Source organism: Cherax quadricarinatus, chromosome 44 (assembly GCF_038502225.1).
Source record: "Cherax quadricarinatus isolate ZL_2023a chromosome 44, ASM3850222v1, whole genome shotgun sequence".
Taxonomy (NCBI): Eukaryota; Metazoa; Arthropoda; class Malacostraca; order Decapoda; family Parastacidae; genus Cherax; species Cherax quadricarinatus.
Window position 1 is genome coordinate 16,745,327 of NC_091335.1, and position 18,006 is coordinate 16,763,332.

Consider the following 18,006-nt stretch of genomic DNA (forward strand, 5'->3'; position numbering starts at 1 on the left):
TAACTATCACAAGTGACCTTTTGTAACTATCACAAGTGACCTTTTGTAACTATCACAAGTGACCTTTTGTAACTATCACAAGTGACCCTCTGTAACTATCACAAGTGATCCTCTGTAACTATCACAAGTGACCTTTTGTAACTATCACAAGTGACCCTCTGTAACTTTCACAAGCGACCCTCTGTAACTATCACAAGTGACCCTCTGTAACTATCACAAGTGACCTTTTGTAACTATCACAAGTGACCTTTTGTAACTATCACAAGTGACCCTCTGTAACTTTCACAAGCGACCCTCTGTAACTATCACAAGCGACCCTCTGTAACTATCACAAGTGACCTTTTGTAACTATCACAAGTGGCCCTCTGTAACTTTCACAAGCGACCCTCTGTAACTATCACAAGCGACCCTCTGTAACTTTCACAAGCGACCCTCTGTAACTATCACAAGTGGCCCTCTGTAACTATCACAAGTGACCTTTTGTAACTATCACAAGTGACCTTTTGTAACTATCACAAGTGACCCTCTGTAACTTTCACAAGCGACCCTCTGTAACTATCACAAGCGATCCTCTGTAACTTTCACAAGCGATCCTCTGTAACTATCACAAGTGATCCTCTGTAACTATCACAAGTGACCTTTTGTAACTATCACAAGTGACCTTTTGTAACTATCACAAGTGACCCTCTGTAACTTTCACAAGCGACCCTCTGTAACTATCACAAGCGATCCTCTGTAACTTTCACAAGCGATCCTCTGTAACTATCACAAGCGATCCTCTGTAACTATCACAAGTGATCCTCTGTAACTATCACAAGTGACCTTTTGTAACTATCACAAGTGATCCTCTGTAACTATCACAAGTGATCCTCTGTAACTATCACAAGTGATCCTCTGTAACTATCACAAGTGATCCTCTGTAACTATCACAAGTGATCCTCTGTAACTATCACAAGTGACCTTTTGTAACTATCACAAGTGACCCTCTGTAACTTTCACAAGCGACCCTCTGTAACTATCACAAGTGATCCTCTGTAACTATCACAAGTGACCCTCTGTAACTATCACAAGTGACCCTCTGTAACTATCACAAATGACCTTTTGTAACTATCACAAGTGACCCTCTGTAACTATCACAAGTGACCCTCTGTAACTATCACAAATGACCTTTTGTAACTATCACAAGTGACCCTCTGTAACTTTCACAAGCGACCCTCTGTAACTATCACAAGTGATCCTCTGTAACTATCACAAGTGACCCTCTGTAACTATCACAAATGACCTTTTGTAACTATCACAAGTGACCCTCTGTAACTATCACAAATGACCTTTTGTAACTATCACAAGTGACCCTCTGTAACTTTCACAAGTGGCCCTCTGTAACTATCACAAGTGATCCTCTGTAACTATCACAAGTGATCCTCTGTAACTATCACAAGTGACCCTCTGTAACTATCACAAGCGACCCTCTGTAACTATCACAAGTGACCCTCTGTAACTATCACAAGCGACCCTCTGTAACTATCACAAGCGACCCTCTGTAACTATCACAAGTGACCCTCTGTAACTTTCACAAGTGATCCTCTGTAACTATCACAAGTGATCCTCTGTAACTATCACAAGTGACCCTCTGTAACTATCACAAGTGGCCCTCTGTAACTATCACAAGTGATCCTCTGTAACTATCACAAGTGGCCCTCTGTAACTATCACAAGTGGCCCTCTGTAACTATCACAAGTGATCCTCTGTAACTATCACAAGTGACCCTCTGTAACTATCACAAGTGGCCCTCTGTAACTATCACAAGTGATCCTCTGTAACTATCACAAGTGACCTTTTGTAACTATCACAAGTGACCTTTTGTAACTATCACAAGTGACCCTCTGTAACTATCACAAGTGACCTTTTGTAACTATCACAAGTGACCCTCTGTAACTATCACAAGTGACCTTTTGTAACTATCACAAGTGACCCTCTGTAACTATCACAAATGACCTTTTGTAACTATCACAAGTGACCCTCTGTAACTTTCACAAGCGACCCTCTGTAACTATCACAAGTGACCCTCTGTAACTATCACAAGTGATCCTCTGTAACTATCACAAATGACCTTTTGTAACTATCACAAGCGACCCTCTGTAACTATCACAAGTGATCCTCTGTAACTATCACAAGTGACCCTCTGTAACTATCACAAGTGATCCTCTGTAACTATCACAAGTGACCTTTTGTAACTATCACAAGTGATCCTCTGTAACTATCACAAGCGATTCTCTGTAACTATCACAAGTGATCCTCTGTAACTATCACAAGTGACCCTCTGTAACTTTCACAAGCGACCCTCTGTAACTATCACAAGTGATCCTCTGTAACTATCACAAGTGATCCTCTATAACTATCACAAGTGATCCTCTATAACTATCACAAGTGATCCTCTATAACTATCACAAGTGATCCTCTGTAACTATCACAAGTGATCCTCTTTAACTATTACAAATGCCTTCTGTAACTATGACAAGTGACGCTCTGTAACTAACACAAGTGACCCTCTGTAATTAACACAAGTGACCCTCTGTAACTAACACAAGTGACCCTCTGCAACTAACACAAGTGACCCTCTGTAACTAACACAAGTGACCCTCTGTAACTAACACAAGTGACCCTCTGTAACTAACACAGGTGACCCTCTGTAACTAACATAAGTGAGCCTCTGTAACTAACACAGGTGATCCTCTGTAACTAACATAAGTGAGCCTCTGTAACTAACACAAGTGACCCTCTGTAACTAACACAAGTGACCCTCTGCAACTAACACAAGTGACCCTCTGTAACTAACACAAGTGACCCTCTGTAACTAACACAAGGTGACCCTCTGTAACTAACATAAGTGAGCCTAATTCTACGTCCTGGAAAGACGAAGAATTACGTAAAAACAAACTCCCGGGGAGCGTATTGGGAGAACTCTGGGTAGTATAGGATGGACGGGCACATGAGTACGTGTTGTTGAGTGTGCGCTGACCTGCCCAGCATGAGGCAAGTCGCCTACTGCTGTGCGCCTTTATTATTATACATTATTATTATTATTATTATTATAATCAAAAAGAAGCGCTAAGCCACAAGGTCTATACAGCTATTATTATACAACTTTGTAACCTGTGTCCTCCTGCTGCAGGATGCTGCAGAAGGCTCACCGTCACCCCACCTACATGAACATGAACTGCGTGGATCCGCTGGGTCGAGGCGCCTTACACATGTCCATCTCTAACGAGAACTTGGAGATGGTGGAACTGTTGGTGGTGATGGGTGTGGAGACCAAGGACGCCCTCCTACATGCCATCGATGCTGAGTTCGTGGAGGCCGTGGAGGTCTTACTTGAACACGAGGAGGTGATCCACAAGGAGGGAGACACTTACGTGAGTGTGATAATTATCTCATCATCAGCTTGACTAGTCATAGACCGAGATGAACCTTTGTTCGCCTCTTGAAAATAAATATTAAAACCTTCTTTCTTCTATATACATAATATTTGCAAAACTATGTATATAACATTATATCATTTTAATCTAAAGCCGCCCATGTATAAGTTTAACATTGAACTATAAATAAATATCAGCCGCAGTTACTAATATACAACAACTGAGAGAATGTGTGTTATATAATTACTGAGGTGCCTGTAGGGACCTCGGGGAACTTAAAGGAGGGTCTTTTGACATTAAGTTTATTTTATTTTTAAGTGATGTTGTGTAATTTAACCTGGTGTGATGTAATTGATTGATAGTGTTTGTGTTTTATTCATGTTAGTACTTTCATTGTTGTTAATAATTTTAACGCGAATGTTTTTTATGTATTGTATTCATTGTTTTATTGCTAAGATCGCTGAAAAATCATGCAGGTCAGAACGCTGTTTAAATGTTGAAACTACCTACCTACGTACCTACCTAATTATCTATATGTATTGTAATACTCCGTAGAATTACATAATAATATCAGTATTATTAATTGCATAATTCCTTCAGTAAAGTGCCCATAGTTTAAGCTGACTCGTTTTGACTTTATTATTTTTATCCTAGGTTAAATCAACGTAATATAACTTTAATATGCCCATAACATGTGTGTGCCGTCAAGACCACTGTAAAAAAACACCTGTATAACAATTTACAGTCGTGGGAGAAAGCTGACCGCAACACCTCAGCCTTCACGCCAGAGATCACCCCGCTCATCCTAGCAGCTCACAGGGATAACTACGAGATTCTCAAGATCCTGCTGGACCGTGGTGCTACTCTACCCATGCCTCATGATATTAGGTGAGGCAAATTAACACACACACACACACACACACACACACAATGGCAGTATGTGTGCCACTAACAACAATCTTCAACACATCTAACGAAACAAGGCAACTACTTGAGGTGTCGAAGGCGTAAATGTAGTCCCAGTCTTTAAGGAGACAGGTAAGTGGTATAAAACTACAGACTAGTGTCACTAACGTGCATAGTATGCAGAGTCATGGAGAAGCTTATCAGTAAAAGATTGGTGGAGCACCTGGAAACGAATGAAATTATACGCGATAACCAGCACGATTTCAGGGAGAGAAAATCCTTCGTCACAAACCTGCTGGAGTTTTACGACAAGATGACAGAAATAAGGCAGGGAAGAGAAGGGTGGGTAGACTGTACTTTCTTGGACTGCAAGAAGGCCTTCGACACAGCTCCGCACAAAAGATTAGTACAAAAGCTAGATGAGCAGGTAGGAATAACAGGAAAGACAATGCAATGGATCAGAGAATACCCGACAGGAAGGAAACAACGAGTGATAGTACGTGACGAGATGTCAAAGTGGGCGCCAGTGACGATCGGAGTTCCACAAGGGTCAGTCCTAGAACCTGGAGATACCTGACCAGTGCTGTTTCTGGTATATGTGAATGACATGAAGGAAGGGAAAGATTCAGAGGTGTCCCTGTCTGCAGACTATGTTAAGCTAATGCGGAAAATTCAAGTGGATGAGGATCAGGCGGATCTACAAAAGGATCTGGACAGTCTAACAACTGGCTTCTGAATTTTAACCCCACCAAATGGAAAGTCATGAAAATTGGAGAAGGTGAAAGAAGACCGCAGACAGAGTACAGGCTAGAGGGCCAAAGATTGCAAACCTCACTCAAGGAAAAGGATTTTGGGGTGAGTATAATACTGAGCACATCTCCTGAGGCACTGCTGCAACATATGGGCGCCTGGCAAACCTAAGGTTAGCGTTTCGACACCTGAAAGGAATCATTCAAGACTCTGTACACCGTGTATGTCAGGCCCATATCGGATTATGAAGCACCAGTACGAAACCCACACCTGATCAAGCAAGTCAAGAAATTAGAGAAAGTGAAAAGGTTTGCAGTAACACTAGTCCCGGAGCTAAGGGATATGTCCTACGAGGAGAGGTTAAGGAAAATTAATCTGATGACACTGGAGGACATGATAACGATATACTGAGCGGAATAGATAGGGTGGATAGGGACAATGTTTCAGAGATGAGACACAGCAACAAAGGGACACAACTGGAAGTTGAAAACTCAGATGAATCACAGGGATGTTGGGAAGTATTTCTTCAGCCATAGAGTTGTCAGGAAGTGGAACGATCTGGAGAGTGATGAAGTAGAGACAGGATCCATACATAGCTTTAATAAAGAGATACAACCAAGTTCATGGTGCAGGGGGAGAGTGCACCTAGTACCGACCAGCGAAGAGGCGGGGCCAGGAGCTGTGAATCGACCCTGCAGCCACAAATAGGTCAGCACAAACACACACACACACTGATAGCTCCACTTTCATTTTTGCTATTCTCCGCATGAACACCTGTCATCGGTATCGATTTTATTAGTGATACCAGGATATATACCAGGAGGCGTATATATTTCAATGTATATACACCGAAAGTCTACTTTAATTCCCATTTTAAGATTTAAAGTATTATTGACTAATGGCGAACAGATTGTTTGCAGCCTTAATAACCCTCGTGTAGTCAATAGGCTTTAAACTTCATTAACCAACTAACTCCACCACTTCGAGTTGAATAACCACACGGGTTTAGCGCCTAATATAATTAATACTTACCCATCCTCCTCCTCCACACAGATGTGGTTGTCCCGAGTGTATCAAGTCTTCCTCTGAAGATTCATTGCGTCACTCTAGGTCCAGGATCAACGCCTACCGTGCCCTGGCTTCTCCTTCACTCATTGCACTCTCCTCCACCGACCCCATCCTCACAGCCTTCCAGCTCTCACTCGAGTTGAAGAGTCTGGCCTACACTGAGCACGAGTTCAGGGCTGAGTATTTGGTGAGTACCAGTCTTATACTTGATAATCTCTTACCTTCACTATTGACATTAAATTGTAAATGAAGAGAGAGAGAGAGAGAGAGAGAGAGAGAGAGAGAGAGAGAGAGAGAGAGAGAGAGAGAGGGGGAGGGAGAGGGGAGAGAGGGAGAGGGAGAGAGAGAGAGAGAGGGGAGAGAGAGAGAGAGAGAGAGAGTGGGGAGAGAGAGAGAGAGAGAGAGAGAGAGAGAGAGAGAGAGAGAGAGAGAGAGAGAGAGAGAGAATATTTACATTTGGGAGATCAGCTCAGGTATCTTGGTGTGAATGGGATGGAAAATGGAATTAAATTGGGGAGACAACTTCGATAAATAAATATTATGGGAATAATCAGAATTGTGAATGTGTAAACTCTCAAGCAGATTCAAACATTATGAACGGTTCTGTAGAAAATAATAATATATTTTAAGGTAGAATTTAACACAATGAACTCTGCTGCTGAATATAAAAATACTATTATTGATAATGTTAGAGTATATACACTTAGAGGTAGAATAGTTTGTGGGGTGAGTTGTGCAAAGAACCATCCAAGTTGTGTCGGCGCGCGTCAGGTGTTTAACCGTTGTGGGATCTGATAGTGAGGTGCTGGCCAGACCCCTTATATATCTTCCTTGGATGCTTTACTTTCATAGTTCCTTGATAATGTGAGTAGTCACGAAAGCGCTTGGAATTTCTCTATTCTTTCAGAGTGGTTGTTTTGCATACGTCTCCTTGTATATATACACTTGAGAGTTTACTTTTATCACTGTTTCACTGACTATAGTATTCCATGTTTGGTGGTGAGCAGTTGACATGTAGCCTTAATAACACTCGTGTGTCGATAAACTTTAAACCCAGTTAACCTTTCAATTATAACAGGAGCTTCGTAACAAGTGCATGAAGTTCGCTGAAGAGCTGCTGAGTCACGCTAGGTCATCCACTGAGTTAGCGGTGATGTTAAACTACGACCCTGACTCTGTAGTGCCCTACGAGGAGGGTAAACACACAGTGAGACTATATCACTCACAGTGAGACTATATCACTCACAGTGAGACTATATCACCTACAGTGAGGTTCTATCACTCACAGTGAGACTATATCACTCACAGTGAGGTTCTATCACCCATAGTGAGACTATATCACTCACAGTGAGACTATATCACTCACAGTGAGACTATATCACTCACAGTGAGACTATATCACTCACAGTGAGACTATATCACTCACAGTGAGACTATGTCACTCACTCACAGTGAGACTATATCACCCACAGTGAGACTATATCACTCACAGTGAGACTATATCACTCACAGTGAGACTATATCATACAGTGACCCACAGTGAGTCTATATCACTCTAAGTGAGACTATATCACTCACAGTGAGACTATATCACTCACAGTGAGACTATATCACTCACAGTGAGACTATATCACTCACAGTGAGACTATATCACTCACAGTGAGACTATATCACCCACAGTGAGACTATATCACCCACAGTGAGACTATATCACTCACAGTGAGACTATATCACTCACAGTGAGACTATATCACTCACAGTGAGACTATATCACTCACAGTGAGACTATATCACTCACAGTGAGACTATATCACTCACAGTGAGACTATATCACTCACAGTGAGACTATATCACTCACAGTGAGACTATATCACTCACAGTGAGACTATATCACTCACAGTGAGACTATATCACTCACAGTGAGACTATATCACTCACAGTGAGACTATATCACCCACAGTGAGACTATATCACCCACAGTGAGACTATATCACCTACAGTGAGACTATATCACTCACAGTGAGACTATATCACCTACAGTGAGACTATATCACTCACAGTGAGACTATATCACTCACAGTGAGACTATATCACTCACAGTGAGACTATATCACTCACAGTGAGACTATATCACTCACAGTGAGACTATATCACCTACAGTGAGACTATATCACCTACAGTGAGACTATATCACTCACAGTGAGACTATATCACCTACAGTGAGACTATATCACTCACAGTGAGACTATATCACCCACAGTGAGACTATATCACCCACAGTGAGACTATATCACTCACAGTGAGACTATATCACTCACAGTGAGACTATATCACTCACAGTGAGACTATATCACTCACAGTGAGACTATATCACTCACAGTGAGACTATATCACCCACAGTGAGACTATATCACTCACAGTGAGACTATATCACTCACAGTGAGACTATATCACTCACAGTGAGACTATATCACCTACAGTGAGACTATATCACCCACAGTGAGACTATATCACTCACAGTGAGACTATATCACTCACAGTGAGACTATATCACTCACAGTGAGACTATATCACTCACAGTGAGACTATATCACTCACAGTGAGACTATATCACCCACAGTGAGACTATATCACTCACAGTGAGACTATATCACTCACAGTGAGACTATATCACTCACAGTGAGACTATATCACTCACAGTGAGACTATATCACCTACAGTGAGACTATATCACTATATCACTCACAGTGAGACTATATCACTCACAGTGAGACTATATCATCACTCACAGTGAGACTATATCACAGTGAGACTATATACAGTGAGACTATATCACTCACAGTGAGACTATATCACTCACAGTGAGACTATATCACTCACAGTGAGACTATATCACCTACAGTGAGACTATATCACTCACAGTGAGACTATATCACCTACAGTGAGACTATATCACTCACAGTGAGACTATATCACTCACAGTGAGACTATATCACTCACAGTGAGACTATATCACTCACAGTGAGACTATATCACTCACAGTGAGACTATATCACCTACAGTGAGACTATATCACTCACAGTGAGACTATATCACTCACAGTGAGACTATATCACCTACAGTGAGACTATATCACTCACAGTGAGACTATATCACTATGAGACTATATCACTCACAGTGAGACTATATCACCTACAGTGAGACTATATCACCTACAGTGAGACTATATCACCCACAGTGAGACTATATCACCTACAGTGAGACTATATCACTCACAGTGAGACTATATCACTCACAGTGAGACTATATCACAAACAGTGAGACTATATCACTATATCACAGTGAGACTATATCACCCACAGTGAGACTATATCACTCACAGTGAGACTATATCACTCACAGTGAGACTATATCACCCACAGTGAGACTATATCACCTACAGTGAGACTATATCACTCACAGTGAGACTATATCACCTACAGTGAGACTATATCACTCACAGTGAGACTATATCACCTACAGTGAGACTATATCACCTACAGTGAGACTATATCACCTACAGTGAGACTATATCACCTACAGTGAGACTATATCACTCACAGTGAGACTATATCACTCACAGTGAGACTATATCACTCACAGTGAGACTATATCACTCACATCACTTACAGTGAGACTATATCACTCACAGTGAGACTATATCACTATATCACCCACAGTGAGACTATATCACCCACAGTGAGACTATATCACTCACAGTGAGACTATATCACCCACAGTGAGACTATATCACCTACAGTGAGACTATATCACCCACAGTGAGACTATATCACTCACAGTGAGACTATATCACTCACAGTGAGACTATATCACCCACAGTGAGACTATATCACTCACAGTGAGACTATATCACTCACAGTGAGACTATATCACCCACAGTGAGACTATATCACTCACAGTGAGACTATATCACTCACAGTGAGACTATATCACTCACAGTGAGACTATATCACTCACAGTGAGACTATATCACTCACAGTGAGACTATATCACACACAGTGAGACTATATCACGCACAGTGAGACTCACAGTGAGACTTTATCACTCACAGTGAGACTTTATCACCCACAGTGAGACTTTATCACTCACAGTGAGACTTTATCACTCACAGTGAGACTTTATCACTCACAGTGAGACTTTATCACCCACAGTGAGACTTTATCACCCACAGTGAGACTTTATCACTCACAGTGAGACTTTATCACTCACAGTGAGACTATATCACTCACAGTGAGACTATATCACTCACAGTGAGACTATATCACCTACAGTGAGACTATATCACTCACAGTGAGACTATATCACCTACAGTGAGACTATATCACTCACAGTGAGACTATATCACTCACAGTGAGACTATATCACTCACAGTGAGACTATATCACCCACAGTGAGACTATATCACCTACAGTGAGACTATATCACTCACAGTGAGACTATATCACTCACAGTGAGACTATATCACTCACAGTGAGACTATATCACCTACAGTGAGACTATATCACTCACAGTGAGACTATATCACCTACAGTGAGACTATATCACTCACAGTGAGACTATATCACCTACAGTGAGACTATATCACTCACAGTGAGACTATATCACTCACAGTGAGACTATATCACTCACAGTGAGACTATATCACTATATCACCTACAGTGAGACTATATCACCCACAGTGAGACTATATCACTCACAGTGAGACTATATCACTCACAGTGAGACTATATCACTCACAGTGAGACTATATCACTCACAGTGAGACTATATCACTCACAGTGAGACTATATCACCCACAGTGAGACTATATCACTCACAGTGAGACTATATCACTCACAGTGAGACTATATCACTCACAGTGAGACTATATCACCCACAGTGAGACTATATCACTCACAGTGAGACTATATCACTCACAGTGAGACTATATCACCTACAGTGAGACTATATCACTCACAGTGAGACTATATCACCCACAGTGAGACTATATCACTCACAGTGAGACTATATCACTCACAGTGAGACTATATCACTCACAGTGAGACTATATCACCCACAGTGAGACTATATCCTACAGTGAGACTATATCACTCACAGTGAGACTATATAGTCTATATCACTCACAGTGAGACTATATCACTCACAGTGAGACTATATCACTCACAGTGAGACTATATCACTCACAGTGAGACTATATCACCTACAGTGAGGTTCTATCACCCACAGTGAGACTATATCACTCACAGTGAGACTATATCACTCACAGTGAGACTATATCACCCACAGTGAGACTATATCACTCACAGTGAGACTATATCACTCACAGTGAGACTATATCACTCACAGTGAGACTATATCACTCACAGTGAGACTATATCACCTACAGTGAGACTATATCACTCACAGTGAGACTATATCACTCACAGTGAGACTATATCACTCACAGTGAGACTATATCACTCACAGTGAGACTATATCACTCACAGTGAGACTATATCACTCACAGTGAGACTATATCACTCACAGTGAGACTATATCACCTACAGTGAGACTATATCACTCACAGTGAGACTATATCACTCACAGTGAGACTATATCACCTACAGTGAGACTATATCACTCACAGTGAGACTATATCACTCACAGTGAGACTATATCACTCACAGTGAGACTATATCACCTACAGTGAGACTATACTAGTGAGACTATATCACTCACAGTGAGACTATATCACCTACAGTGAGACTATATCACCCACAGTGAGACTATATATACAGTGAGACTATATCACTCACAGTGAGACTATATCACTCACAGTGAGACTATATCACCTACAGTGAGACTATATCACTCACAGTGAGACTATATCACCTACAGTGAGACTATATCACTCACAGTGAGACTATATCACCTACAGTGAGACTATATCACCTACAGTGAGACTATATCACCCACAGTGAGACTATATCACCTACAGTGAGACTATATCACTCACAGTGAGACTATATCACTCACAGTGAGACTATATCACCCACAGTGAGACTATATCACCTACAGTGAGACTATATCACCTACAGTGAGACTATATCACCCATAGTGAGACTATATCACCCATAGTGAGACTATATCACCCATAGTGAGACTATATCACCCATAGTGAGACTATATCACTAGTGATATATCCTACAGTGAGACTATATCACTCACAGTGATATCACCCACAGTGAGACTATATCACTCACAGTGAGACTATATCACTCACAGTGAGACTACATCACTCACAGTGAGACTATATACTATCTATATCACCTACAGTGAGACTATATCACCCATAGTGAGACTATATCACCTACAGTGAGACTATATCACCTACAGTGAGACTATATCACCTACAGTGAGACTATATCACCTACAGTGAGGTTCTATCACCCATAGTGAGACTATATCACCTACAGTGAGGTTCTATCACCCATAGTGAGACTATATCACCTACAGTGAGGTTCTATCACCCATAGTGAGACTATATCACCTACAGTGAGGTTCTATCACCCATAGTGAGACTATATCACCTACAGTGAGACTATATCACCTACAGTGAGACTATATCACTCACAGTGAGACTATATCACTCACAGTGATCACTCACAGTGAGACTATATCACTCACAGTGAGACTATATCACTCACAGTGAGACTATATCACTCACAGTGAGACTATATCACTCACAGTGAGACTATATCACTCACAGTGAGACTATATCACTCACAGTGAGACTATATCACCTACAGTGAGACTATATCACTCACAGTGAGACTATATCACCTACAGTGAGACTATATCACCTACAGTGAGACTATATCACTCACAGTGAGACTATATCACTCACAGTGAGACTATATCACCCACAGTGAGACTATATCACCTACAGTGAGACTATATCACTCACAGTGAGACTATATCACCCACAGTGAGACTATATCACTCACAGTGAGACTATATCACCCACAGTGAGACTATATCACTCACAGTGAGACTATATCACCCACAGTGAGACTATATCACTCACAGTGAGACTATATCACTCACAGTGAGACTATATCACTCACAGTGAGACTATATCACTCACAGTGAGACTATATCACTCACAGTGAGACTATATCACTCACAGTGAGACTATATCACCTACAGTGAGACTATATCACCCACAGTGAGACTATATCACTCACAGTGAGACTATATCACCCACAGTGAGACTATATCACCCACAGTGAGACTATATCACCCACAGTGAGACTATATCACCCACAGTGAGACTATATCACCCACAGTGAGACTATATCACTCACAGTGAGACTATATCACCTACACTATATCACCCACAGTGAGACTATCACATCATCACTCACAGTGAGACTATATCACACCATAGTGAGACTATATCACCCATAGTGAGACTATATCACCCATAGTGAGACTATATCACTCACAGTGAGACTATATCACTCACAGTCTATATCACCCACAGTGAGACTATATCACAGTGAGACTATATCACCCACAGTGAGACTATCACTCACAGTGAGACTATATCACCTACAGTGAGACTATATCACCCATAGTGAGACTATATCACCTACAGTGAGACTATATCACCCATAGTGAGACTATATCACCCATAGTGAGACTATATCACCTACAGTGAGGTTATATCACCCATAGTGAGACTATATCACCTACAGTGAGGTTATATCACCCATAGTGAGACTATATCACCCATAGTGAGACTATATCACCCATAGTGAGACTATATCACCTACAGTGAGACTATATCACCTACAGTGAGACTATATCACTCACAGTGAGACTATATCACCCACAGTGAGACTATATCACTCACAGTGAGACTATATCACTCACAGTGAGACTATATCACTCACAGTGAGACTATATCACTCACAGTGAGACTATATCACTCACAGTGAGACTATATCACTCACAGTGAGACTATATCACTCACAGTGAGACTATATCACCAACAGTGAGACTATATCACTCACAGTGAGACTATATCACTCACAGTGAGACTATATCACCTACAGTGAGACTATATCACTCACAGTGAGACTATATCACTCACAGTGAGACTATATCACTCACAGTGAGACTATATCACTCACAGTGAGACTATATCACTCACAGTGAGACTATATCACTCACAGTGAGACTATATCACTCACAGTGAGACTATATCACTCACAGTGAGACTATATCACTCACAGTGAGACTATATCACCTACAGTGAGACTATATCACTCACAGTGAGACTATATCACTCACAGTGAGACTATATCACTCACAGTGAGACTATATCACTCACAGTGAGACTATATCACCTACAGTGAGACTATATCACCCACAGTGAGACTATATCACTCACAGTGAGACTATATCACTCACAGTGAGGACTATATCTCACAGTCTATATCCCACAGTGAGACTATATCACCTACAGTGAGACTATATCACTCACAGTGAGACTATATCACCTACAGTGAGACTATATCACTCACAGTGAGACTATATATCACAGTGAGACTATATCACTCACAGTGAGACTATATCACTCACAGTGAGACTATATCACTCACAGTGAGACTATATCACCTACAGTGAGACTATATCACCTACAGTGAGACTATATCACTCACAGTGAGACTATATCACTCACAGTGAGACTATATCACCTACAGTGAGACTATATCACCTACAGTGAGACTATATCACCTACAGTGAGACTATATCACCTACAGTGAGACTATATCACCTACAGTGAGACTATATCACTCACAGTGAGACTATATCACTCACAGTGAGACTATATCACCTACAGTGAGACTATATCACCTACAGTGAGACTATATCACCTACAGTGAGGTTCTATCATCACAGTGAGACCACAGTGAGACTATATCACTCACAGTGAGACTATATCACACACAGTGAGACTCTATCACTAACAGTGAGACTATATCACGCACAGTGAGACTATATCATCACAGTGAGACTATATCACCCACAGTGAGACTATATCACAGTGAGACTATATCACTCACAGTGAGACTATATCACTCACAGTGAGACTATATCACTCACAGTGAGACTATATCACCCACAGTCTATATCACTCACAGTGAGACTATATCACCCACAGCGAGGCTATATCACCTACAGTGAGGTTCTATCACCCATAGTGAGACTATATCACCCATAGTGAGACTATATCACCTACAGTGAGACTATATCACCCATAGTGAGACTATATCACCTACAGTGAGACTATATCACCCATAGTGAGACTATATCACCCATAGTGAGACTATATCACCCATAGTGAGACTATATCACCCATAGTGAGACTATATCACCCATAGTGAGACTATATCACCCATAGTGAGACTATATCACCCATAGTGAGGTTCTATCACCCATAGTGAGACTATATCACTCACAGTGAGACTATATCACTCACAGTGAGACTATATCACCCACAGTGAGACTATATCACTCACAGTGAGACTATATCACCCACAGTGAGACTATATCACTCACAGTGAGACTATATCACCCACAGTGAGACTATATCACTCACAGTGAGACTATATCACTCACAGTGAGACTATATCACTCACAGTGAGACTATATCACTCACAGTGAGACTATATCACTCACAGTGAGACTATATCACTCACAGTGAGACTATATCACTCACAGTGAGACTATATCACTCACAGTGAGACTATATCACTCACAGTGAGACTATATCACTCACAGTGAGACTATATCACTCACAGTGAGACTATATCACTCACAGTGAGACTATATCACTCACAGTGAGACTATATCACTCACAGTGAGGTTCTATCACCCACAGTGAGACTATATCACTCACAGTGAGACTATATCACTCACAGTGAGACTATATCACTCACAGTGAGACTATATCACTCACAGTGAGACTATATCACCCACAGTGAGACTATATCACTCACAGTGAGACTATATCACTCACAGTGAGACTCACAGTGAGACTATATCACTCACAGTGAGACTATATCACTCACAGTGAGACTATATCACTCACAGTGAGGTTCTATCACCCATAGTGAGACTATATCACTCACAGTGAGACTATATCACTCACAGTGAGACTATATCACTCACAGTGAGACTATATCACTCACAGTGAGACTATATCACTCACAGTGAGACTATATCACCTACAGTGAGACTATATCACTCACAGTGAGACTATATCACCTACAGTGAGACTATATCACAGTGAGACTATATCACTCAAAGTGAGACTATATCACTCACAGTGAGACTATATCACTCACAGTGAGACTATATCACAGTGAGACTACAGTGAGACTATATCACCCACAGTGGGGCTTTATCACCCACAGTGAGACTTTATCACTCACAGTGAGACTTTATCACTCACAGTGAGACTTTATCACCCACAGTGAGACTTTATCACTCACAGTGAGACTTTATCACTCACAGTGAGACTTTATCACCCACAGTGAGACTTTATCACCCACAGTGGGGCTTTATCACCCACAGTGGGGCTTTATCACCCACAGTGAGACTTTATCACTCACAGTGAGACTTTATCACTCACAGTGAGACTATATCACTCACAGTGAGGCTATATCACTCACAGTGAGACTATATCACTCACAGTGAGACTATATCACTCACAGTGAGACTATATCACTCACAGTGAGACTATATCACTCACAGTGAGGCTATATCACTCACAGTGAGACTATATCACTCACAGTGAGACTATATCACCCACAGTGAGACTATATCACTCACAGTGAGACTATATCACTCACAGTGAGACTATATCACTCACAGTGAGACTATATCACTCACAGTGAGACTATATCACTCACAGTGAGACTATATCACTCACAGTGAGACTATATCACTCACAGTGAGACTATATCACTCACAGTGAGGCTATATCACTCACAGTGAGACTATATCACTCACAGTGAGGCTATATCACCCACAGTGAGGCTATATCACTCACAGTGAGGGTATATCACTCACAGTGAGGCTATATCACTCACAGTGAGACTATATCACTCACAGTGAGGCTATATCACTCACAGTGAGGCTATATCACTCACAGTGAGGCTATATCACTCACAGTGAGGCTATATCACCCACAGTGAGGCTATATCACCCACAGTGAGGCTATATCACTCACAGTGAGGCTATATCACTCACAGTGAGGCTATATCACTCACAGTGAGGGTATATCACTCACAGTGAGGCTATATCACTCACAGTGAGACTATATCACCTACAGTGAGGTTATATCACCCAAAGTGAGGCTATATCACTCACAGTGAGGTTATATCACCCAAAGTGAGGCTATATCACTCACAGTGAGGCTATATCACCCACAGTGAGGCTATATCACTCACAGTGAGGCTATATCACTCACAGTGAGGCTATATCACTCACAGTGAGGGTATATCACTCACAGTGAGGCTATATCACCCACAGTGAGGCTATATCACTCACAGTGAGGCTATATCACTCACAGTGAGGCTATATCACCCACAGTGAGGCTATATCACCCACAGTGAGGCTATATCACCCACAGTGAGGCTATATCACTCACAGTGAGGCTATATCACCCACAGTGAGGCTATATCACTCACAGTGAGGCTATATCACTCACAGTGAGGCTATGTCACCCACAGTGAGGCTATATCACTCACAG

At 41.4% G+C, this 18,006-nt stretch overlaps 1 protein-coding gene across 1 annotated transcript in view; it reads left to right on the forward strand.

Annotated features, from left to right (window-relative positions):
• LOC128697437 (transient-receptor-potential-like protein) overlaps positions 1-18,006 on the forward strand; it is a 50,378-nt gene that overhangs the window by 19,632 nt on the left and 12,740 nt on the right. Inside the window, exons 4-7 of the mRNA XM_070094140.1 lie at positions 3,173-3,413; positions 4,162-4,304; positions 6,126-6,327; positions 7,219-7,347. Of these exons, the coding sequence (XP_069950241.1) occupies positions 3,173-3,413; positions 4,162-4,304; positions 6,126-6,327; positions 7,219-7,347 (715 nt within the window). The remainder of the gene's footprint in view (positions 1-3,172; positions 3,414-4,161; positions 4,305-6,125; positions 6,328-7,218; positions 7,348-18,006) is intronic.